The 24,055-nt window shown below is 36.8% G+C and overlaps 4 protein-coding genes, 1 long non-coding RNA gene and 1 other non-coding gene across 8 annotated transcripts; 2 read left to right on the plus strand and 4 right to left on the minus strand.

Annotated features, from left to right (window-relative positions):
• Positions 1 to 2,905: 2,905 nt before the first annotated feature.
• On the minus strand, positions 2,906 to 7,137 carry LOC105964566 (uncharacterized). The gene has a single exon (XM_088819741.1). It carries the CDS (start codon positions 6,511 to 6,513, stop codon positions 3,997 to 3,999), a length of 2,517 nt encoding a protein of 838 aa, XP_088675867.1. The 5' UTR covers positions 6,514 to 7,137; the 3' UTR covers positions 2,906 to 3,996.
• LOC148770008 (uncharacterized) lies at positions 3,241 to 3,804 on the minus strand. The gene has a single exon (XM_088818875.1). It carries the CDS (start codon positions 3,802 to 3,804, stop codon positions 3,241 to 3,243), a length of 564 nt encoding a protein of 187 aa, XP_088675001.1.
• A 1,583-nt stretch (positions 7,138 to 8,720) lies between the features above and the next one.
• On the plus strand, positions 8,721 to 8,838 carry LOC148770009 (U5 spliceosomal RNA). The gene has a single exon (XR_016031939.1). It is a non-coding gene; the product is annotated as a U5 spliceosomal RNA (small nuclear RNA).
• Positions 8,839 to 9,134: 296 nt separating this feature from the next.
• On the minus strand, positions 9,135 to 12,210 carry LOC105960356 (glutamate dehydrogenase A). Of its 2 annotated transcripts, none has more exons than XM_012984511.2 (10): positions 12,153 to 12,210; positions 11,777 to 11,894; positions 11,477 to 11,590; positions 10,948 to 11,169; positions 10,729 to 10,803; positions 10,522 to 10,638; positions 10,147 to 10,397; positions 9,833 to 9,908; positions 9,636 to 9,722; positions 9,135 to 9,516 (listed from the first exon to the last, which is right to left on the minus strand). In XM_012984511.2, the coding sequence occupies exons 2-10, from the start codon at positions 11,882 to 11,884 to the stop codon at positions 9,331 to 9,333; spliced, it is 1,236 nt and encodes a 411-aa protein (XP_012839965.2). In that variant the 5' UTR covers positions 11,885 to 11,894; positions 12,153 to 12,210; the 3' UTR covers positions 9,135 to 9,330. The 2 variants fall into 2 exon arrangements, with proteins under 2 accessions (XP_012839965.2, XP_088675868.1); XM_088819742.1 differs by lacking the exon at positions 12,153 to 12,210 and adding an exon at positions 12,019 to 12,103 and having other exon boundaries at positions 11,777 to 11,928.
• A 388-nt stretch (positions 12,211 to 12,598) lies between these two features.
• MED31 (SOH1 family protein) lies at positions 12,599 to 15,008 on the minus strand. 2 transcript variants are annotated; one of them, XR_001173016.2, is made up of 7 exons: positions 14,836 to 15,007; positions 14,625 to 14,728; positions 14,153 to 14,249; positions 13,956 to 14,034; positions 13,584 to 13,861; positions 13,372 to 13,436; positions 12,599 to 12,890 (listed from the first exon to the last, which is right to left on the minus strand). XR_001173016.2 is itself a non-coding variant. In XM_088819744.1 (5 exons), the coding sequence occupies exons 1-5, from the start codon at positions 14,886 to 14,888 to the stop codon at positions 13,580 to 13,582; spliced, it is 615 nt and encodes a 204-aa protein (XP_088675870.1). In that variant the 5' UTR covers positions 14,889 to 15,008. The 2 variants fall into 2 exon arrangements, 1 of the variants encoding a protein (XP_088675870.1); XM_088819744.1 differs by lacking the exons at positions 12,599 to 12,890; positions 13,372 to 13,436 and having other exon boundaries at positions 13,580 to 13,861; positions 14,836 to 15,008.
• Positions 15,009 to 21,874: 6,866 nt separating this feature from the next.
• LOC148770010 (uncharacterized) lies at positions 21,875 to 23,680 on the plus strand. Its single transcript, XR_016031780.1, has 4 exons — positions 21,875 to 22,250; positions 22,789 to 22,877; positions 23,293 to 23,330; positions 23,460 to 23,680. It is a non-coding gene; the product is annotated as an uncharacterized LOC148770010 (long non-coding RNA).
• The last annotated feature ends 375 nt before the right edge of the window (positions 23,681 to 24,055 follow it).

Raw genomic sequence — 24,055 nt, forward strand, 5'->3', positions numbered from 1 at the left:
CTTACAAAGCATGATCACAATCATGTATCATTTGATGCTTTGATAGAAGAAACTTTGAGTCTGGCTAATGTTTTTCGTCATGTTTCGTTGCAATTCATTAAACGTGCTGGAAATAGTCTAGCTCATACTTTAACTAAGTTGTATGATAACTCCTGCTTGGAAGGGACTGATCTTCCCCCAAAGTTGGCACAGTTTGCCTAATAATATGGTTATTTCATTTAAAAAAAAATGAAATAAACTCTATTACTTTGCACTTAGGGAGATGAAAAAAGATGAATTTCATAAATTAGTCTAACTGTGTATGATAATATTGATCAAGCATATCTAGTCTCTCCTTCAACAATTTATTTTTACACAATAGAAGTCGTTACTTGTAGAAAATGTGAATACCTAGTTGAGGTCGAATGGTGGGACTGTGGAATCACCGAATTAGGATCGATTGAAATCAGCATGCTTGGAAAATTCGACTTTCTTTTATGCTAGTGTAAAAACTAGTTCATTTGTAGTTGTTTTGGATTTATTTTTTAATCGGAATTAAAAACTCACTTCAAAATTAGATTTTCTTTAATTGAAAGTTGCAAAATTTGAAACCGTTGTTTCTTTATGTTTGATGCAAAATATAAATAGACTATATGTTTGATGTTGTAAATGTAAATTTCATAAGATTTTTTTTTTTAATTTTTGGAAATTGAAATCGGATTGAAAATCATAATCTAATATATAATTTCAATTTGAATCCAATGTTTCAAGAAGAAAAAATCATTTTGAATCGGACAAAAATTAGGCTAGAGAGGTTCTCACTAAGATAAGAAAACAAGCTCAAAAAACAACCCTAAGTAGAGCCTTGAATGTAGGAATTTATCACCAAGTTGTAAGGATTTCTAAGAGATCTCTAAAAATCTCTATATTTACTTACCTTCTAGAATGTAATTTGAATATAAAATGTTCGTTAGAACCACTCTCAACCGTAGTATTATATTAATCATGCCATCAATTAGAAACGTGAAATATTATATATAGGAATAAAATTTTATTTGTAAATCAATGAAGCAAACTTGTAGACACAATAGAGTCCATAGGCTCCTTATATCAAACAAAAAAAATGTGTTAAAAGGATCCTTGTTTTAAATATGCTAAAGGCATCCGGAATATCAAAACCGATCCTAAAAATGGTGGTTTTTTAACTATTTTCGTTTAGTTCAAGTCTATCTTATATTGATGATTAGGAAGATAAAATCTTCATTATGGTGGTTTTTTAATTATTTTGGTTTAGTTCAAGTCTATCTTATATTGATGATTAGGAAGATAAAATCTTGATTAATTAGTACATAGCAAAATGTGTATATAACAATAAACCATCACGCATAGAATTAAGATAGAACCAATAAAATATGCAACACGTCTAATGAGAAAAAAAATTATATAATCATCGTACTTATCTTGGATTCGTTGAATGGGCTATCAACGAACCTGTAAGGGTGGGTAGTTTTCTTTTCTTTTTTTCTTTCTTTTCTTTCTTTGTGATACATAACTTAATCCAATTACTAAGTGTATTATAATATCCTTTATACATTTATGAAGGAATTGTCATAGATTATATATATAAAAAATATAATTTCTTTAAATTAATAAATAATATTTTACATTGAGCTAATTTCAGATTAAAGTTATTCCATTCAACTAACACCAAGTTAAATCAAGTTTTAATAGAAAAAAGAGACACAAAGAAAAATAAAGAAAATAACATAGTAATAATAATTATTTAAGCCCAAATTAAATAAATGCACTCATGTGACTCCACCTACTAGACCACACTCATTAGTTAAATTATGGTTAATTAGTTGGCATTTTAAAAGTTGGTTACAACGTAATGAGAGCATAATAATACAATTTAATTTAAATATATACATGTGTCTTGTAGCTACTGAAATCTACGGGTGTGCACGGTTCGGTTCAACTTGATTTTAAGCTAAAATCGATTGTGAATCAACTATTTCGGTTTTCTAAAGATAAAACCAAATGTGTCGGATTTATAACTGATATGTCTATTGGGGTAATCCAATGGACATACGATTTATTTTTTTACTGGGCCATGAGCCCAGTTTAGAAATTATTACTACGAAGGTCCAATTACCTTCAAATAAAGTTTGAGCCCGATAAATTGATTTTGATTCAATCAAGAAAGTATAAATAGAACTTAAATCATTTAATCAAGGTACGTTTTATATATTCAAGCAATCCAACTATCACAATTATCTCGACTACTTTCACGATCCAAGTATCTGACTTAAGCATCGGAGGGGATTCCGCCGGATCAACCCCCGACTTAGTTCACGTTTACTTTTTATGCAGGAATCTCAAGGTCATCCAGCACGTAATCAGTGAACGATTCATTTCTTCGACTAATTTACTGTAGGTGGTTAATAAGCATCATCATAATGGCATTGTCTGTGGGAATCACCACTAGATCACGTAGCAGAGAGGATGTCGTTGGGACATCTGCACAGGGGGAGCATGACACAGCTACCAATCATCCGCCTCGTGAAGGTTCTGGCTTGCCGCTCCGCCCTCTTCCCCAAATTCAAGCTCCACCACAAAACCCTATAAAAGAGCCCCACCGGGAATTCAAGGGGAACAACATATTCTTGCTTGCCGGATAATTTAGATAACCAAAGAGGCCCTCTAACACATGATCGAGAAGGCTTCAGCTCGTGCTGCCACTGAAGTAGTGGCACGATACATCGCTGCAATGGGAGCTACTTGTCACGGACTTGTTCCCTTAACAAAGAACCGTGCGGCCTTAGCTCCTTCTCGCCCCTCGCGATAGCTAAGTCAGCCTCTCCCGAATTGTGTTGCGAATACTTAAGTGATGGAAACGAAGAAAGAAAGTAAGAAGACAAGAGAGTTGGTAGGAGAGTACTTTATTGCTAGAGTATTGTTGGATTTGTTGAATGATTACAAATGAGGACCCTACCTCTATTTATACAAGACCACCTCCTCAATGGACGGTGGAGATCGATATGATCTAATGGTTGGGAGTGAAACAATCCCTTAAATGTCTCTACCTACCACCACCTACCTCTACCTACCAAAAATGGCTCTACCTACCACTATACAATTGGGCCAACTTGGGCCTAACCCTACTTGGGCTACATCTTGGACTCTTTATAACCTCCCCAACCCAAGGGAAATCGGCAAGGGGTTGGGTCAAAACTCGCGGGCCGTGACATCCTCCCCCGCCTAATCCGGCGACGTCCTCGTTGCCTCGAACAAGTGGAGATGATCTTGAAATTGCCACAAGTCTTCCTTCGTCTCCCACGTTGCCTCATACTCGGGTAATCCCTTCCATTTGATGAGGTATTGAATACTCGGTGGAACTCCCCTTCGTCGCTTCAATTGTCGGCCGAGCACTTCCTCGATCTCCTTATCGTATGACTTAGTCATGATGGGTGGTGCTCGGTGCGACTCTCCTCGTCTCGGGTCTTCCTTGTCTTCGTGATAGGGCTTCAACATGCTCACATGGAAGACCGGATGGATTTTCAAAGAACTTGGAAGTTCTAGGCGATATGAAACTTTACCGACCTTGGCGATCACCGGGAATGGTCCTTCGTATCTTTGCACAAGTCCCTTGTGCATGCTCCGCAATGCCTTGAATTGTTGGGGTAATAGTTTCACCATCACTTGGGCCCCAACGTCGAACTCCCGTGGTCGCCGTTTGTCGTCCGCCCATTTCTTCATTCGTCGCCTAGCCTTCTCAAGGCATGCTCGGGCTAAATCGGCTTGTTCCTCCCACGACTTAGCCATCTTCAATGCTCCGGGACTCCGTCCGTCGGTTGCCGTAGCCAAAGCATGTGGCGTAAGTGGCTGTTGCCCCGTTGCAAGCTCGAATGGACTCCTCCCCGTGGCTTCACTCCGTTGCAAGTTGTAGGAAAATTGAGCCACGTCGAGGAGCTTCGCCCAATCTTTTTGATTGGCTCCCACGAAGTGCCGTAAGTATCACTCGAGTAGGGCGTTCACTCTCTCCGTTTGCCCGTCGGTTTGGGGGTGAAAACTCGTCGAGAAGCAAAGCTCGGACCCCAAAAGCTTGAAAAGCTCCGTCCACAATCGCCCCGTGAAGCGTGGGTCTCGGTCGCTTATGATGTTCCTCGGTAGTCCCCAATACTTGACGACGTTCTTGAAAAAGAACCGGGCTGCCTCCTCCGCGGTGCAATCCCTCGGGCAAGCTATGAACGTCCCATATTTTGAAAAACGATCTATCACCACCATGATAGATCCGGCCCCCTCGGACTTCGGCAATGCACTAATGAAATCCAATGAGATCGACTCCCATGGTCGCTCGGGGATTGGGAGTGGCTCAAGTAACCCTGCCGGTTGTTTATTCTCCACATTGTCTTGTTGGCACACAAGACAAGTCTTCACGTATACATCGACACTGTCCCGCATGTGAGGCCAAAAGTAGGCCGTCTCGAGCAACGCCATTGTCCTCCTTTGGCCCGGATGCCCCGCCCACTTGGTGTCGTGGCATTCCCTTATGAGGTCCTTCCTCAAGCTGCCCCACTTCGGAACGAAGAGTCGCTGCCCCTTCGTGTAGAGTAGGTCGTCCTCTACCCAAAATTGCCTCGTCTTGCCCTCCTTGACGAGTCGGATTAGCTCCTTGGCCATGGGATCATGTTCGAGCCCTTCTCGGATCATGTCGGCCAAGTTCCCCCTTGTCGAGCTAATGGCTGCGAGTAATGCGTCGGCCACAACATTCACCTTTCTCGGTTTGTACTCCTTTAAAGCGGCTAAGAATGTTGGCTCGCCCCGTCGAACTCCCTTGGCAACTTGCGTGGCCGACAGTTGCCTTGGTTGCGTGTTTTCTTCCTTAGTGGTGCCGTTGATGGCCGGCACCATGCAAGGTGTCCCCTTCTCTAAGATACATACGGAATTAAAACAAGGCATCGGGATAGCCATTACCTTGCGGAAGAAGTCCATGCCTAGCACCACCTTGAAGTCATCCATCGGTGCTACCGAAAAATCCACTTGGCCCTTCCAAGTGCCTAAGTGTAGCTCCGCGTCTCGTGCTACACCGTTGAGCGGTTGTGCCTTAGCGTTAACGGCCTTGAGCCAACCGTCTCGTCTGGTCCACCGTAGGCCAACCCTCTTGGCCTCGTCCTCGGTGATAAAGTTGTGGGTTGCTCCCGTGTCCACCATCACCTTTGCTGGGGTATCGTTGATGCGGGCCTCCACGTACATCAGCCCCTTGCTTGATGTTCCCGGCATCGGATTACCCTTTAAGGCGTTAAGAAGTTGGAGCGATCCCATGTTGCCTAGCTCCTCGTTTGTGTCTTGCTCGGCCTCTTGTTGTAAAAGTGCCGACAATGACCCCATCTTGGGACATTGGCTCATCGCGTGCGGCCCCTTGCACACGAAGCATCCTCCCTTAGGCACAAACGATTTCTTCTTCTCTTCAAGTTGTTGTCGTGAGGATGGCTTGTCTCCTCCCCTCGAGGTTGACGCTCGCCGTGGGTCTCGGTTATCTCGATGGTCCTGACCATGATTGTCCCGTCTCTCTCCTCCGCTTTTAATCGGGCTCCACTTCTTTTTTCGCAACGGCTCTCTCGGTTGATACTCGGTTAAAGACTCGGCGGCGGCAATAGCTTCATCGACGGATTTGATGTCTCGTCGGTGGAGTTCTTGCTTGGCCCAGCCTTGTAACCCATCGGTGAAGTGGAAAAGAAGGTCCTCCTCGGAGAGGTTGGGAATTTGAAGGGTGAGGGTGGTGAACTCCGTCACGTACTCGCGGATTGAACTTCGTTGCTTGAGTTCCCTCAACTTCCTTCGAGCCTCATAGACGACGTTCTCCGGGTAGAAGTGTCGCTTGAGTTCCCTCTTGAACTCTTCCCAAGTATCGATTCGGCAAATGCCTTTCTCGATATCGGCGTGCTTTCTACGCCACCATAACATTGCCGTATCGGAAAGGTAAAGGGAAGAAGTTCTTACCTTAGTCGTCTCGTCGACTAGACCGATACCCTCGAAATATTGCTCCATCATCCATAGGAAGTTCTCGACTTCCTTGGCGTCCCTTACGCCGTTGAATCCCGTTGGCTTCGGGCAGTCCACCCTTGGACTCGAAGTAGCACCAACGCTACCGTTAGCGGCGGCCTTTTTGCACAAGGCCAAGTCGTCGCGCATCCCCTCGATGCTTTCTTGGAGGGATTGGATGATGGCCTCAAATCGATCCAACCGTTCCTCCCGCAACGTCTCATTGTCCCTAAACAAATCGAGTTGCTCGGCGACGTGATTCTCCAACACTTCCGCATCGTGCTCGAGCTTCTCGAATCGTTCGCTAAGCTCCGCTATGGCGACGTTATTCTCGAGCCTCTCGAGTCTTTCGCCATGATCCGTTAGCACGGCCTCATTCACGGTACCCTCCCCACGAGCCTTACTGTGGTCCCTCTTCTTCTTGTTGTTTACGTGGGCCTCCCTGCCACGTCCCTCGGTCACGTACGAGATATCTTCAACGTTCGCCATCGTTGAGAATTCGATCAACACAAAGCCCTTAGCCGGGCTCTGATACCACTTGTCACGGACTTGTTCCCTTAACAAAGAACCGTGCGGCCTTAGCTCCTTCTCGCCCCTCGCGATAGCTAAGTCAGCCTCTCCCGAATTGTGTTGCGAATACTTAAGTGATGGAAACGAAGAAAGAAAGTAAGAAGACAAGAGAGTTGGTAGGAGAGTACTTTATTGCTAGAGTATTGTTGGATTTGTTGAATGATTACAAATGAGGACCCTACCTCTATTTATACAAGACCACCTCCTCAATGGACGGTGGAGATCGATATGATCTAATGGTTGGGAGTGAAACAATCCCTTAAATGTCTCTACCTACCACCACCTACCTCTACCTACCAAAAATGGCTCTACCTACCACTATACAATTGGGCCAACTTGGGCCTAACCCTACTTGGGCTACATCTTGGACTCTTTATAACCTCCCCAACCCAAGGGAAATCGGCAAGGGGTTGGGTCAAAACTCGCGGGCCGTGACATAATGCTCTTCCTGCAGCTCCATCTGGAGTATAACCATGAGCTAACATTCCTCCTGTAGCTCCACCCGTAGCACAACCACCCCCATCACCACATGATAATGAAATCCACCCAGTTTGGTCGTCGGCATTCGGCATTCACTTCAGACCCTAGGTCTCTAATGCAGGCCCGAACCAACCAACATCGTCAACGCGCACCTTCAAGAGGCAATGCCTCTCATCAGCAAGCTCCTCCACCTGATGCTGGAGAGAAAGAAATTAACAGTAGGATATCTCACCCGAATCCCCTTCCCCGAATAGCTAACCCTGTCGGTGGAGGAGTACCAGCTCTAGTGAGGCGCAGTCCATTCACTGTTGACATAATCAATGAGGTACTACCTCAAGCAATAAAGGTCTCGGGCTTGCTTCAGTTTGACGGAACAACTGATCCACATGAACATATTGAGAAGTTTCACGCCATGACAAATCTATATGGCCCGACAGATGCGGCTATATGCAAGATGTTTCGCACGACACTCTAAAAAATAGTCATGACCTGATTCAACTCATTGCCCACTGAATCAATTGAAACCTTGTCTCGATTATCTGAACATTTCGCCAACCAATTCACCATGAACAAACAATATGCTAAAACTCCAACAAACTTGTTCAGTGTTGTACGAAGAGACAATGAGTCCCTTTGCAGCTACATCAAACGATTTGTGGAAGTCGTTCATAAAGTTCCCAGTGTGGGAGAAGAGATGCTCTCAGGTATCATACATCATAATTTAAAAACAGATAGATTCAAGAAATTTATCGAAGAAAGGCCTCCAACCAGCTTGGAGGAACTCTTAAATCGCACTAAGAAATTCGTGCCCATAGAGGAAACATCCACACTTGCTCCTCCTAAGAGAAAGAGAGAGGATGATCGCCCCGACCCTCGACGTCGAGATCACCGACGTCCACCGCCACATCGCATGGTCAATCCTCATCTTCCCACTCTCGTTACACTCCACTCAATACCCGCCTTACCGAAATCCTCCATGTAATAGAACATAAGGGTTTGGCGAAGCCTCCACGCCCTATACATCCCAACGTAAACGACAAATGTCAGATCGATTTTGCCATTTCCACAAAGACAAAGGACACACCACTGAAGATAGTGAACAAATCAAGCTTGCAATCGAAAGGTTGATCAAATAGGGATACTTGAGCGAGTATATCGACAGGTCCCAAAATAAAAGACGTGAGGATCCCCCACGTCGATACAACAATCAAGATCAACATCAGCGTCGAAATGAGGGACCTCCTCGACACGATCGAGATGACGATGACAATCAACCCATTCGAGCCCAAACCTTATTTGAAGGTGATTGGGTTTTCGTAGTAATAACTTCTAAACTGGGTCTGTGGCCCAATAAATAAATAAATCGTAGGTCCATTGGACTGACCGAATAGGCATATCAATAACGGTTCGGTTAAATTCTGTTTTTGATTTTTCGGTTTGTATTCTTCTTTTTTTTTTCTCGGTTTCGCAAAAACAAACTCTTCAAAACTAATAAGAAGTAAAAGATCAGGTAACGAGTGCTTAGAAAGTGTAGAATTGCATACGGGGACCATCGATACGTTCCCACATCGGAAAACCAATGCAATGAGAGTGGAAAGCCTCCAGAACATAACTAGACATTAACACATTTTTTTGACAAAACAAACAGCTGTGCAGTGAGTACAAATCGAACTATTCTTTCGCCTTTTACTAAAGTACGGAGTGGTCGCTGCAAGTAAACAGCATACTCTAATTTTTGAAGGGTTCTTTCCATTTGTGGAAGCCCCCAACAACAACTAAGTTGAATATTTTTATCTATTAGCTATCAATTAGAAAATTAGGCTAATCATAAGATTAATCTTCATGTCAATCTTGAATATATATTTCATGGAATATATTCTCATTTTCTTCAAGCAACTTTCATTCATATTTGTGAGTGTAGCAAGTATTATAATTTTTTTTAATCTTTTTGCAAATTTATCCCCTCATAATGACTAATGTCACCAAATAAAGAGTTAATATATTGTTTTTCAATTTCTTTTTTTATAATGAAGGAACCCGTATCCGGAAAAAAAAAAAGATTGAATTCATCAAGACTATTCAACCACTAATTTTTTATTACCTTCATCGCGCAAGCTTAAACTCAAACTCGGTTTTTTAAAGTTAACACGAAGAAATAGTTGATTTTCAATAAACTAAAATTCAAAACACCGTAAAAAAACAGCGAGGACGATTCACTTGCTTCTCAAAGAGTACAAAACGGACCGTAAAAATAATTTAGGCTTCCCAACCCCTAAGCGAAGTGGCACGAGCAACGCGATTAACTCCCAAAGTAAAAGCACCCATTCGAAGGTTGCAGTTATGAGATTTACACATACTCTTGATATTATGGAATGCTTTCGTCATGTATCTCTTAAGCTCATGATTCACCTTCTCTTCTTCCCACATAAATCCTTGAATATTCTGCAACATGCAAAACAATACTTGTTACGTAAAGAAACCGACATATATTCGACGGAAAAAAAATATGAAGATCTGATTACGTGGCATGAGTGTTAAGTAAGGATATGATTGAATGTTACCTGAACCCACTCAAAGTAACTAACTGTCACTCCTCCCGCGTTTGCATAAATATCAGGCAGAATTACGACTCCTTTTTTGAACAAAATCTGCAAAATTGTTCAACACTATGTCGTGAAAAAAATAAATTACATCGTAATAGTCGAAACTGATTAAAGAAAAGAGTTACCAAAAAAAAAACTGAACAAAAGTCGGGTACCTCATCAGCATCGGGATCGGTAGGATGATTTGCAGCTTCTATGATGAACTTAGCTCTCACACTTTCAGCATTTTCTCTTCAATCAAGAAAACAACAACAAAAAGTTCGGTAGAGTTAAGTAAGCGATTTAGTAAACTTAATCATTTATATAAAGAATCGGGATTCAGTATACGCATCAAACTATTCACAATCCGAGCTTCAACTTCTAGTACAACACAAGAGTAATAATCGATGGTTTTAAATCAAACATTAAAAAGAATTAGCAAAAAAAAAAAAAAAAGTTAATATTTCTGTCCAAAATAAAAATATCGAACCTGTTCAAAACTCCACCGAGAGCACATGGTATAAGAACATCACATTCGTGAGTAAGCAACTCATCTGAGGTCATCGAATCTGCACCGATAAAATCGGCTAATTTTCCGGTGGCATCTTTATGCTGAAGCAAAGCCGGTATATCGATTCCGTTTGGATTCTTCACAGCTCCAGTTATATCACTCACTGCAACGATTTTGCCGCCTCTTTCGTGTATGATCTTTGCAGCCCACGATCCAACGTTTCCAAACCCCTATGTTAAATAATATCGTAAATACGTAAAACACAGTTATTTTATTTCCCAAAAAAAAAAACACGAAAAAGGGACAAAATTGTACAACAAAATTGGAAAAAAAAAAAAATAAATAAATAAATACCTGAATGGCGAATGTTAAGCCCTTTATCGACTTTCCATGTTCAGCAAGTACTGCTTCGGTAGCATATACGACACCTCGCCCCGTTGCAGCCTCCCTACCAAGCGAACCACCGAGATCCTACCGTACCCGAAAAAATATTTTACGAAAATATTCCCATTTTAATTTGTCTAATATTGTTGAATTTACTTCAATGTTTTTTGAACTTACAATTGGCTTTCCTGTAACTACCGCAGGAGAATAACCGTGAAACTTTGAGTACTCATCCAAAATCCAAGCCATTGTCTGCACAAAGACCAATAAAAATCGGGATTTTTTACGTTCTTGCTCCGAAAAAATAGTCAACTAAAGTGAGATTATGTTTCAAAAAAACAAGTAATAAATAGTTTTTTTTTTTGTTTTAATAGTAATATTATTATATCGTCACACCTGAGCATTAGTACCCATATCCGGGGCAGGAACATCGGTGTTGACACCGATAAGATCGTGAATCTTTTGAGTGAAAACACGTGTAAGTCTTTCCAACTCACTCGTGCTTAATTCTTTCGGCGTACAACCTATCCCGCCCTTAGCACCGCCGTACGGAATGTCTGCGACGGCTGTCTTCCACGTCATCAGTTGAGCAAGAGCATTCACTTCGTCCGGGTCAACCTATCTCAAACAAATCGAGTAATTTCTGATTAATCGCAGTATTTCGCAGCTAACCATCGAAAAACACTTATACAAATCAATTACGATTTCTGCATGAGTATTTCAACTCTATAACATAGGATTACATTCATATAACATATAATTCAAGATTAGTAAGACCACACAAAACAAGACCAACACCTAGTCAACAGATCATAAACAGGAATACATATGTGGAGAGAGAGAGAGAGAGAGAGAGAGAGAGAGAGAGAGAGAGAGAGAGAGAGAGAGAGAGAGAGAGAGAGAGAGAGAGAGAGAGAGATGAGACCTCAGGATGGTATCTGATGCCTCCTTTCATGGGGCCACGAGAATTGTCATGTTGAACTCTAAATCCAACGTAGGAAACCAGTGTACCATCATCTTTTGGTATGGTGCACTCCACCTGATCACACCTCAATTGGGTTATTAAACTATCAGGAAAAATCTCCACGGGGATTCCCCACTAATCAGAAAAAATTAAAAAGCTTCGATTTTTATTTTTTATCTAGAAATCCAATTTCAATAAAACCTCAACAAAAAAAGAAAAAAAGCAGATAAAATCATGGAAGCAGACACACAAAAATCAGACCTTGATTTCTCTGAAGGGGATCAAAAGGCTTTTCTCAATTTTGGAGTCGAGTCCCAGAATACGAGCAGCTTGTCGGAAATTGCGGTTCGTCGCTGCTAGAGCATTCATCTTCCCCAATCTATTTCGATTCCGGGAAAAAAAAAAAGTTTAATCTTCAAAATCACGAACCAATTTCTTTTTTTGTTTTGTTTTTTTTATAGAGAGAGAGTTAAGAATGTTAAAAGTCCCAATGCAAGTATAACATTGTCACTGGATCATGAGAATCTGAGGGTGCTATACGGTAAGCTGTGTGTATACATGTGTGTATGTATATATAGATATATATCCGTGAGTTGTGGGGGTGGGGGTGGGGGTGGGGGTGGGGGTGGGTACGTACATGAAGATCACGAGGGCATGGGAGGATGGGGCTTGCTGTTCTGTGTGCGCAGTCCAAACTCCCATATTTTCAGGGAAAAGAGTTGAGCCACGTGGCAAATATTCGTACAATTCAATAAAAAAAAAAATCTTTTATGAAAATTTGGTTTTTTAATCATTTGCAAACATATGAAAAACGTAAATATTTGTTATTAAAAAGCTTTTGAATTCATTAGATTATTTTAAATATAATCTTCAGAAGAACTATAATGGATGAATGGAAGTTCAAAATTTATAATGAATTTAATAAATATTTAAATTTCTTATTTGATTGGATTTTATTCGGGTTGAGCCATAGCAAGTTCAAACTCGTCTCATAAACTTTCCGGATTTTATAATATGGCTCAAACTCAGCGTAGCTGACAGTTAGTTAGGTTCGGCTCAAGATCTCCGACTCGCTAAAATTGAAAAATTTTCAATAGTCAACAATTAATTTATTCTTCAATTTCAAATGTACCTGGACTTTTTTTCTCCAGATACGACGACGAATAATGGCAACATCAGCATAAATTTCGACGACGTTTTCAATTAGATAACTGAATAACAATAATAACATATCCGAAACAGAACTAGGTAGGAAGCAAATAAAGTTCAATTTCTGTTGTGGTTCTTGTTGTAAGAAAATATAATCACCACTTTTATCATAAGCTGAAACAGAGGATCGATCAAACAACCACAGCCACTCGAACATGCCTACGACCTGCATAATAACTCGATCCATCAGACTTTATTTAGGTCGGCCAAGAAAATTTATTGAAATAACCAAGCACCAAATAATAGCCAATTATTTAATTACTCACGAACATATCTTCTAAACTAAACGAGAAAACCAAGTAGACGACACTCGACAGTGATAAAACGGGAATATAATCCGTGCCAATCAAAGAAACGACACACCTTAAAATATGCCTAATAATCATGTTATTTATAAAGCAGACATGTAAACACGTTAAACATAAACATCAACAATTCCAACTTACACAACACTTCTCTACAATTTTATGCTGTTCTTATTGACTTACAAACAATTGAGAGTAACATACATGTGTTCAAAGTTTTGAAGTAAAGATCAAGAAAAGTCAAAAGAAGTCAAATAGTATTTTATTCGGGATATAGTTTTCGCAAATACCATTGCATCAAACTTGCACATACATCAAAAAAACCTAGGAACTAAGCTTCACCTCGACTAGTTTTATAACCGCTAAAACGTTGTGTTCCAGGACAATGTTGTAATCACCCATCTTTCCTGCTCAAAGTCATTAATGATCTTCATTAGCCCGAAAGCCCAATTTCATGTCATTTAATATATATATATATATATATATATATATATATATATATATATATATATATATATATATATATATATATATGAAGGTCGAAAATAGGTTACTTTCGCTTTCTTCTATCAATCCCGCTATTTCTTAGGTCATTCTTCACAAAGTTAGATCCAGGTCCAGTACCAAACTGCATCTGCGAAGGAGCTTGTGGAGCGGCTGTAGAAGGAATAGGAGGCGGAGCACTGGCGGCAGCTGCTGTAACGGTGGTGGATGGCAAAGCTGGAACGGAAGGTGCACTAGAAGGTTCCGGAAGTGTCTTCGGTAGTATGTGCTTCAGTCGGTTGTTTCTATAGTTCTTCCAAAAGTAAAATTGCTGCCTATGTGCCAATTCCTATAAGCTCAAAAATACCAAATAATACCGATTAAATCCTAAACGAGATTAATTGCATCAACAATTTCGAAATTTGCGAATCACAAAATAAAACCTTGTTCGCGGGATGTGCCATTGCGCTTCGGTAGTTCGGATTTTGGAGAAGTTCGAGAAAGTAGAGGCAATGAGGATACCTGACAAGAATACCAGAAACAATATTGAAAATTCATAGGCGAAACTTTTTATACGATAAAGAAAACGAGAGAAACAAAACCTAGGCAGTAAATTCGATTCGGAAAACATTAAGCGCACATTATAAACTTTAAGTACTCGGGCCTTTGCCAGTACTGAAGATACTTCAGGTACTCGATAAATGCTTCATCTTCAAAATACCGATTTTGAGCCAAGTCTGCACCAATTTAAGGGCACAAATCAACTTATACAGAATCCAATCAGCAAAACACATAAAAACAAAAGTAGCAAGAAACTAGGGGTGGAAATCGGAATGGAATCTCCAAATTCCGCCAATTCCGATCCGAAAAAATCCGAATTTGAAACGTTATAAACTAATGTAATTTCCAAAATTCCGCCGATTCCGAAATCGGAATGAATTTTTGCATTCTGATTTTTTTGTAATGAAAATTGAAACCCATGTTTTACTTCCAAAAAAAAATTGATTTTTTTTCCCAAAATATTTCCGATCCATTCCGTCCGACTTCCACCCCTACAAGAACCTAATAATTACTAGTCCACTAGTACATTAGCAAAAAAAAAAAAAACTTACAGTGAATGTAAGTAGGATTAGCAAGGCACTGAATAAATTCCAGCTCAAGCAAGAAGCGCTGGCGGCCATCATCCGGATCTTTGTATTTATGTTCGGACTTTGGACTGCAAACATAACAATTTTTCATGAAATGAATTTGACAAATTTTCGTGAAATATCACGAGAAATGCGGAAATAGAAGAGAAGCATTCGTTTGGGGTTTAGGGCTTACGAGGACGACGGAGTATCTAATAGTTCCATCGGAGAATCTTCATCGGAAGTCATGGATTCCGTGTGGTGAGGATGATCACATGGGTGATTTAGGGCTTTTTGCAATTGCACTGAAATTTTGGGGGAAAATCGTGGTTGGAGTTTTGGGTAATTTTATTTGCTTATGAAATTAGGTTAATCCATTTTTTTCGAAAAAGAAAGAAAAAAAAAAAAAAAAAAAAAAAAAAAAAGGGAGTATCGACCCGTACTCTAAGAGGGGCGGGCCCCGGAAAAGGAAGAAAAACCGATCGGGTCATGCACGAGTTTCGACTTCAATTAACCCTTGAGCCCGGCCCAATTTAATAGCTTCTTCTCTCAAGATAAATACAAGGGTAAATAATAACCACCCCTGAGGTAATGTCAAATTACGAAAAATATTCTCATGTTTGGGTACAACCTTCCTCTCAACTATGAATATTCTTGCATGTCCATCATTATGGTATCAAATTAAACACAATCTTCTAGATTCCGTGGAATCTGCTCTAATTTGTACTCGTTTTGTATAAAAATGCAGTTTATGACTGACCACAATCTGATATATACAAACTAAAAAACACATCTTATGATCATCTTGCTTCAAAATGTGGAGCTTGAATGTGATAAATGGGTACTAACTTGAGAATATTTCATATAATCTAGCACATTCCACTAAATTTGGCATCGCAATGATGGACTTGTAAAAAGATTCATAATTGAGGGGTGGTTGTAATTATCCAAACATGAGAAGGGTTTTCGTAATTTGACCTTATCTCGGGATGATCGTAATTTACCATAAATATGATAATCCAACTATACATTGTTAATTATATGGGAAAATTAGAGAAAACCCCCCATCTAGGAAAATGAGTTAAGGAAACACCCCTCCCAAAAATAATTAGAGAAAATTCCCTTAGGTAATATTCCACGCAAGTGATATTTTCATAATTCCAATACTACCCTTAATTGTCTACTATACTCTTTCAAAACCCTAATCTTATTTTCTCTTCTCTCCCATCTCTTCTTCTCCCGTCTCTTCTCTTTTTTTTTTCTTTCTCTCTATTGTACTTTTCTTTCTCAATTCTTTAGATTATTCTCTCTTGATCGCAAGATGAAGAACCAACCACCAACATCACCACCAGAACAACGATGCCAATTACGTTGAAGCCATCGTCGTCGTTGCCGTCTCCGTCGCCATGGCCGTCGGGGTCGTCGTCGTTGCAGATCTTAACAAAAGCCATAAAGACGATGATGATTTTGATAGCGATTCTGAGTTCGAATGCCACGATTGCTACATCGGCGGCGAAAAGAGGTAAAATTGTCGATTTATCGCCGTAATCGGATTTTGATGGGTGGTGGTTCTGCTTTGGTTGGTGGTGCGAGTTGTGATTTATTTATTATTTTGTAATAAAAAAACCGTCATAATATCAAAGTAAGGTGGTGATGGTGTGTTGTGGCGGTGGTGTGGTGACGATGTGGAGGCAAATTTAGGGTTTTTTGGTGAATTGGGCGGATGACGGCGCGTGTAGAGAATTTCGCGCATGCTGAAACCTTAATCGAGTATGTACATGTTCATAGTCGATTAAGCTAATCGACTATGCTCTGGTAGTCGATTAAGGTTCATCGACTCCAATTTTTTTATTTTTTTTGAATTTTTTGTTTATTGATTCCAATTGTATAAATCATTTATAATGTTTGTATAATTTTGCATTTTTTCGCAATTATGATTTGTTTTTTGTAGTAACAAATTCTTAATGGACTATGCTTCACATCATAGTCGATTAATATGATTTCTTGACTCCAATTTTTTATTTTTTTTGGGATTTTTTGTTTATTGATTTCAATTGTATAAATCAATTATAATGTTTGTATATTGTTTCTTTTTGTAAAATATAGTTGAGTTTGCATTTTTGTAGTTGTGATTTGTTATTTGTAGTAGTCGGTTCCTTAATCGAGTATAGTTCATCATAGTCGATTTAATATGCTTCATAGTCGATTAATATACCTGATAGAGAAAAAAAGTTAAAAAAACGAAAAAAAAATAAAAAAATAAAAATAAAATAGTAATAAAATAATAAAATAATAATAAATAATATATATATATATATATATATATATATATATATATATATATATATATATATATATATATATATATATATATATATATATATATATATATATATATATATATATATATATAAGGAAAGACACGCTGGTGGGTCATGGACGGGAATGGACGGATAGTGTGTATGGTGGAAAGACCTAATTGGGAAAACGGTTGACTAAAATTAAGAGTGGGTTTTTCTCAAATAGTACAAAATGGTTTTGATCTTTACATATTAAAAGAAATATTGAGGGGTTATATCAAAGAGCCTCTAATTATATATGTATACTAGTAATTTCACCCGTGCGATGCACGGGATTAGAACAAAATTAATGCAAAATAATATTTCGTTTATATCATAAATTTAAGGTGTCAAAATTAGAATAGTTTATATTATTAATTGCAGAAAGACCATAAAAAAATGGAAATAAAGAACTTTTCTAGTCAAAATTTCATGATACATCATAATAAGCAAAAAAAATATTCCATAATTATATTGTCGATTATTTTCCCAGCAAGCAACGAACAATTCAATGCATCTAATAAAATTAACACAATAACAATCACTTGGTTGTACACTTGTAGTCCCTATCACTACCAATATAATTTTTAGGGGTTGAATTTTTGTAGAACCTACACCTAGTGAATTACACCATGTAGTTTTCAACCGTAGATCTACATATAATAACACACACGTCCATATGTATGTGCGCTTAGTGGATAGTTATTTATGTAGATGTACGGTTTAAAACTATATGGTGTATTTAACCGGGTGTAGAATCTCATAAACCTAGTCAACATTCAAAATAATTAATAACAAAATGTTGTACAGTTTCAAATGCTACTGGATTGGAGTATGGGAGTTGACTTAAGTTAGCTTTATAGACTTAACATATGACCATTTAAATGAAATGCTTAACTGTAAACACAAAACTAACTTTAGATTTGTGATGCACGAAATTTTTGTATTTTTAGAGATTATTTAAAAAGAAACACATAAAAATAAAAATATATGGAAAAAAAATATTTAATATAATTAATGAAAAATGTACACGATTCGAGATTTTCAAAGTTTCTTTAAATATTTTGTATATGACTTAGTGCAGTGATATTATTATTATGTCAACCAGGCCAGAAAACTTAAGAATACAAAAAAAAAATGAATTAAAAATATTCTTATTCATAAAACTGAAATGTAATTTTTGTAAACATATTAGATGTCCAGAATAAAAGATACATAAATATATTGAAAACATATTACCATTTGACTGAGATGCTTGGTTATACGCCACAACTTTGGAGTAATACATTGAGTGTATAACCCTAACACTTGCTAGTTGTGGGAACCTTACAAACTGCTGTCAGCTAGCTAGCATTCTTTAATCTTCATCAATCTTTTATAAAAAAACACAAACGCATGAAAAAAATATTTAGTATAGGTAGACATTAATGATGCAAATGACGAAATTAAATTAATTTTTACGTTTAGTTGTTAAGAAATTACAAATGAAACGATACACATCTTTTCTTTGAAGGAAACTCTCAATACATAAATAAAAGAATTTTCAGAAGAACATTGTTCATAAAGGATACAAATATTGGTTAAATTTCATGCGAATAAACATAACTAACTGGAAAAGTTTTGATTCCCTAAAATCTCTATCCCCCAAATTTTGATTTGCAAGCACTTAAATAGTTTAATCCACCAACAAATAATAATAGTGAAACAAATAAATCCTTAATGGAAAAAATACCGACAATTTCACATTAAAATATAAATTCCAAGAGGGTATAAAATTAGATTTGGAGAGAGTTTAACAAACAATAAACTAAGAAAACAATACGTACCTTGTGGTCGATATTTTTCTTTACGTATGTAGGAATGTTATTGTACAGGTTTTTGTCTTTCAAAATGCTCTACTAAGAAGAAGAAAGAATGAAGAACATGATAATAGAATAAAAACAAAAAATAAACATTGAATAGAAGTGCAAAGGAGTGGTAATCGACAATAAAATGACATATTTTATATTTCAATAAACGGACATTTAGTAGTCGGACAGTTGGATAAAATGGAAAATAAATAAATTTTTTTATAGAATTACAGGTTTTGCCTTTAAAGTTTGATAAATTATTATCTACCATTGAAGTGGTTCTAGCTATCTATAAACTAAGGGCAAAGCTTAAGGGGGGAAATTAGAATATTATGTAGAATTTGGATTGTTGCCAGAAATCGCCCGTTGAACACGCCCGTTGAACAAATAATTGCTAAACGAACTGCAGACAATAATCAAAGTTGGAAGCATAATATTGCAACAGATAAAACAATATGAAGAACCAATAGTAGCTTCCTCGGCCTACCTAATTTTCACTGATTAAGCATAACAATATAAATTAAAAGGATTTCATTTAAAATTATCACATAATTCATCAACGAATCCAATACAACGAATTTAAGTAACAGTGTCCGTCGTAAAAAAGTAGAAGAAATTGAAGATTTTATCTCTGAACTTACTTTCAATATGACAAAAAGTGAGTAGGTTCATCGGTCTCCTTGATTACACCTTGGAAGATTTATCCTTATTTCCCATAATTCCTGCATTCAATCAAACCTATAAAATTATATGATAAATTCCCTCAAAATCATAGGAAGTAAATGGCCGAAAAAAATAAAATAAAATAAAATATAGGAAAATGTATATATGGAAAATGTACAACTCTAAAGACATTGACGTGCGTAAGATAACAATTATATATATATATATATATATATATATATATATATGGAAAGAAAAAAAATCTGCAATTACACGAATTCAAATTATTGAATTACAAATTTCCTGAATCCAAATTACTCCGACTAATGGTGATGATATTTACGGCTGTAGAACAATCCCCTGCCCCTAGGGTTTTTGGAATGGAGAAAAAAAAAATAAAAAAAATTGAACACATTAAATGATACATAGAACTTCAGATATATAACATTAACAAACTCATCATATCCCGTTTCTTTTGCGATTAATCAACAAATCACACAAATCGGATAATGTGAACAAACTCATCATATCCCGTTTCTTTTGCGATTAATCAACAAATCACACAAATCGGATAATGTGATTACAAAAAATACCAAATCACGAATGGATCTTATCGGATCAAATTAAATACGGAAAATTTGAGATTGAAGACATTTCCAAAAAAAAAAAGGAGGATGAGGTAGAATACGTAATGATAAAAGGAGGGGATTGATTTAAAAATTTGATCTTGATTCTTAATTTACTAAATAAAATAAAATAAAATAATAAAAGTAATTACGAAAGTAATTGATAATTGTAAAATTCAAATAAGCGGAAAAAATTGCCCTAGGGTTTACCAATGCAACCTTCCTTTTATTAATAAAATTCCTTTTATTAATAAGATTAATAAAATGAAAATAATAAAATAATAAAAGATACGTAGATTTGGTGTGGGAGAAAAAAGTCTAGATAATTCCTTGAAAAAAACGTAATTAGTTTAGAATTAAAATATCATTAAAATTAGTTTAAATGAACATTGAAATAAAAAAATAATAAAATAAATAAATGGTATAAAAGAATTCATCACACAATAATATATCATTAAAAGAGACGTAATTAGTTTAAATGAAAATTGAAATAATAAAATAATAAAAGTAAGAAATAAATAATAAAAGTAAAAAATAATTAAATGACAAATGTAGCCAGAAAATCAGGATAATTCCTTGAAAAACGTAATTAGTTTAGAATTAAAATATCATTAAAATTAGTTTAAATGAAAATTGAAATAAAAAAAAAATTAAATAAATAAATGGTATAAAAGAATTCATCACACAATAATATATCATTAAAAGATACGTAATTAGTTTAAATGAAAATTGAAATAATAAATAATAAAAGTAAAAAATAATTAAATGACAAATGTAGCCATAAAATGAGCGGGAAAAAAACCCCTAGGGTTTCACCAGAATAACCTTCCTTTTATTAATAAGATATATTCCATGTTATGATCTATTAACTCGTGATGAATAGGAATTTATAATTAGTTCATAAGTTGATGAACCAAAGTCAAGTTATGTGGTTTTATAATAGCAACGAAATAAAAGAGATTTAAACATACACTTACGTATAATAATTTGTAAACATTACAAGAAACGTAAATTGCACTAAACTAACCGTGTGTGAATAACTACAGTAAGGTTTGCTTATAGTTTACACTACAAGAAAAATTAGTTTCAGTGACCATATTCTCAGCGACCATAACTAAATGGTCACTGAATGTTCACATTTAGTGACCAAAAGTAATTTTGTAGCAAAAGTGGGAAGGGTTAAATCGTGTTGCGACTAGCGAACGTTTGGTAGCTATAAGTGGTCACTAATAGTTAGACATCTTGTAGCAACTAAAGTTAAAGTTTGTAGCGACAATTTTTATGGTCACTATAACTTAATGTCAATAGTGACCAATTTAACATTAATTTTTTTTACGGTTGGTACAAGTCTTTAATTTAATTATTAACAACCATTTAACTGGGTTGCTAGCAACCACTTGAATTTGGTTACTATGAAACTACTTACGGAAATCAAATCGATTTGGTCACTAGTTTAGTTTTAAACAAATCGAGAAACGAAAAGAAAATAAAAGAAAGATGGGGGGCGAAAATGCAAATAATGAAAAAAATACAGCCATATCTTTCTTTCGTTTCTTCATCGCTCTCTCTCTCTCTCCGCTCTCTTTCTCTCTCGCCTACTCTCTCCTTCCCCCTCTCGGTTCTTGGCTGAAATTCCAGAAATTAATTGGAGAAAATTCGATTTCAAGAAGGGGTTTGAAGAAGTGAGGTATATGAAACAAATTTGAGGTTAGAATTGCAAATCCCCAATTCAATTATCGACAAAATTAGGGTCGTTGGAAATCTTGGGAAGTCAGCTTTCCAGTGGTGGTGGCCTCCAACGGTGGTTACATAAGATGGTCGCCGGAATCGGGCGAAGAAGACGACTAGCTGTCCAGAAATCGAATTCCAGCCTTTGGCTCTTCAAAGAATTAATTGAACGGAGGCCTTAGAGGGTGAATCTCGACGACCAGGACCCACGGTTAGAAACCTTGAGAAGTCAGCCTTCCATAGGTGCTTGTTCTCGGTGGTATTCATCGGCGGTGGTCTCACCGGAACTTTAGGGAAAGAAAACCTGCTGCCGCACCTGTTTTCGGAGCAGAATTTGGAGGGTTTGGAGTGCGAATTTGGGAATCATTCCTTGACGAAACTCGTAGAGGACCTCGAAAACTATTGGTAAGTGTAAAATTGTATCGAGTTAGAGTATGTTTGGAAGCTGATTAGAGGTCCGAATTAAGTGACTGTAAATCTGTAAAAACAGGGCAGCTTTGAATATTCTTCTTACGAGGCCGATTTTGCTATGTTGAGCTAATAATTTGGGCTGTGTGTCTTCTGAGAACTTGTAGTTTACATTGTAAGGTTCAATTTGGTGCATTATTTGGACAATTTGGATAACTCTACAAATTGTTATGATTTTTGAAATAAACAGTGCCAGCAAATGCATTTGTTTAAACAAAACCTAGCAGTTTCATGCAATTATCTTCCGGGGCTGTTACTGCTGTGTTAGGTCGATAATTTGGGGTTGGTTTCTAAAGTGAACTTGTAGATAACTGATATATAGTTTAGGCTATTCGGATAAGTATGGTGATCGTAGTGATTGTTAGAATTAGCCCGACAAAAAATTCTTAATAAATGTTTCAAGAAATTGACTAAGTGATATAGTGGAATAATACGGTTATATTAGAATCTTGTTTAGTGATGAATATTTTTATAGGTATCGACCGTACTAAACCTCTCACTCAAGGCTTGAGCATGGCTTGAGCGTAAGGATATTTATTTATAGCACCTTGCACTGGACTTCAGGTGAGGATCCCTATCCCTTGCCTATTATTTCTGGGAAACAGGATATATGCCGAGCAATCGTATCGTTCGGTTTATTATTGTTATTACTCGTCGTTTAAATTCAATATATATTTATTGTCGCCTATCTTGTGAACTAATTTGATTTCCAAGAATTGTTGATTCTTGAGCTATTGCAATCTTCGATCGATTCGAAATCCTTTTTCCTGGAACTTAATAAGTTCTCATCTTGATTCGGGAATTATTCCAATAATTTATTTTCTCGATTCCTTGACTACTCAATTGAGTTCATTTATCGACCTTGAATAATTCAACTAGTTTCAATCTGATTCTCTATCAATTTTAAGTCGTTTCACATGTATACTAGTTGGAACCACTTCTATTATGATTCATTAATTCATTTGATTTGTTTCTACAGGGGTTCAATGAATGTAAATCGTTCAATGACTGGACGAGGTAAGTAGCTACTTATGCAAGAGCCTAGATACATTATTGAATTATGAGTGCTTCTAAGTGACAAATGATTGAAATTGATTCTATCATATGATTTCTTATTTTCTAATTGAATTTTTTTCCCTTTCTCAGGTTGGACTTTTTGATGAAGTGAAAGAACGTTATCGTGGAAGTCATATTTGTTGTCGCTTAACAATTTATGAAGTGGAATTTATTATGAAATAATTATAGTAATCTTTCTTATTATTTGGAATGATTCATTTATTATTGTATTTTTGTATGATAGATTGAAATTATAATATTCACATTTGATTGATAATATGTAAATTTGCAATCTTTAGTTTTATTTTAAATTTTTTTACAGCCACTGTTGCAAATAAAAATTAATGTTTTATGCAATCAATTAATTATTGATCTGAATTGGTCAGTAAATTTAATAATTGTCGAAACCATGTAAAAACTATTGCAACCAATAATATGGTCACTATATGTATATATTTTAGCAACTAACACATATATTATTTATCAACCAACATATACTGTCACTATATGTATATTATGTAGCAACCAAAAAATGTGGTGGCCAAATATATATATCCTATAGCAACAATAAAATATGGTCACTATACGTATATATCATTTAGCGACCAAAATTATATGGCCACTATATATGTTGCTATAGCAACCATGTTAATATTATTGCCACCATAAAATTTACATTAGCGAGT

This window comes from Erythranthe guttata, chromosome 6 (assembly GCF_056151865.1).
Source record: "Erythranthe guttata isolate IM_541 chromosome 6, IM_541, whole genome shotgun sequence".
Taxonomy (NCBI): domain Eukaryota; kingdom Viridiplantae; phylum Streptophyta; class Magnoliopsida; order Lamiales; family Phrymaceae; genus Erythranthe; species Erythranthe guttata.

Excerpts from the sequence above, each read along its gene's own strand:
- LOC105960356 (XM_012984511.2), bottom strand. The coding sequence starts at position 11,884 with ATGAATGCTCTAGCAGCGACGAACCGCAATTTCCGACAAGCTGCTCGT. Across the intron at positions 10,398-10,521 it reads GCTTAACATTCGCCATTCAG|GGGTTTGGAAACGTTGGATC; the intron begins GTATTTATTTAT and ends TATTTAACATAG. Across the intron at positions 9,723-9,832 it reads CCGATCCCGATGCTGATGAG|ATTTTGTTCAAAAAAGGAGT; the intron begins GTACCCGACTTT and ends ACAATTTTGCAG.
- LOC105964566 (XM_088819741.1), bottom strand. The coding sequence starts at position 6,513 with ATGGCGAACGTTGAAGATATCTCGTACGTGACCGAGGGACGTGGCAGG.
- LOC148770008 (XM_088818875.1), bottom strand. The coding sequence starts at position 3,804 with ATGGCTAAGTCGTGGGAGGAACAAGCCGATTTAGCCCGAGCATGCCTT.
- MED31 (XM_088819744.1), bottom strand. The coding sequence starts at position 14,888 with ATGACTTCCGATGAAGATTCTCCGATGGAACTATTAGATACTCCGTCG. Across the intron at positions 14,729-14,835 it reads TTAGATACTCCGTCGTCCTC|TCCAAAGTCCGAACATAAAT; the intron begins GTAAGCCCTAAA and ends TTATGTTTGCAG. Across the intron at positions 13,862-13,955 it reads TGGCACATCCCGCGAACAAG|GAATTGGCACATAGGCAGCA; the intron begins GTTTTATTTTGT and ends TTGAGCTTATAG.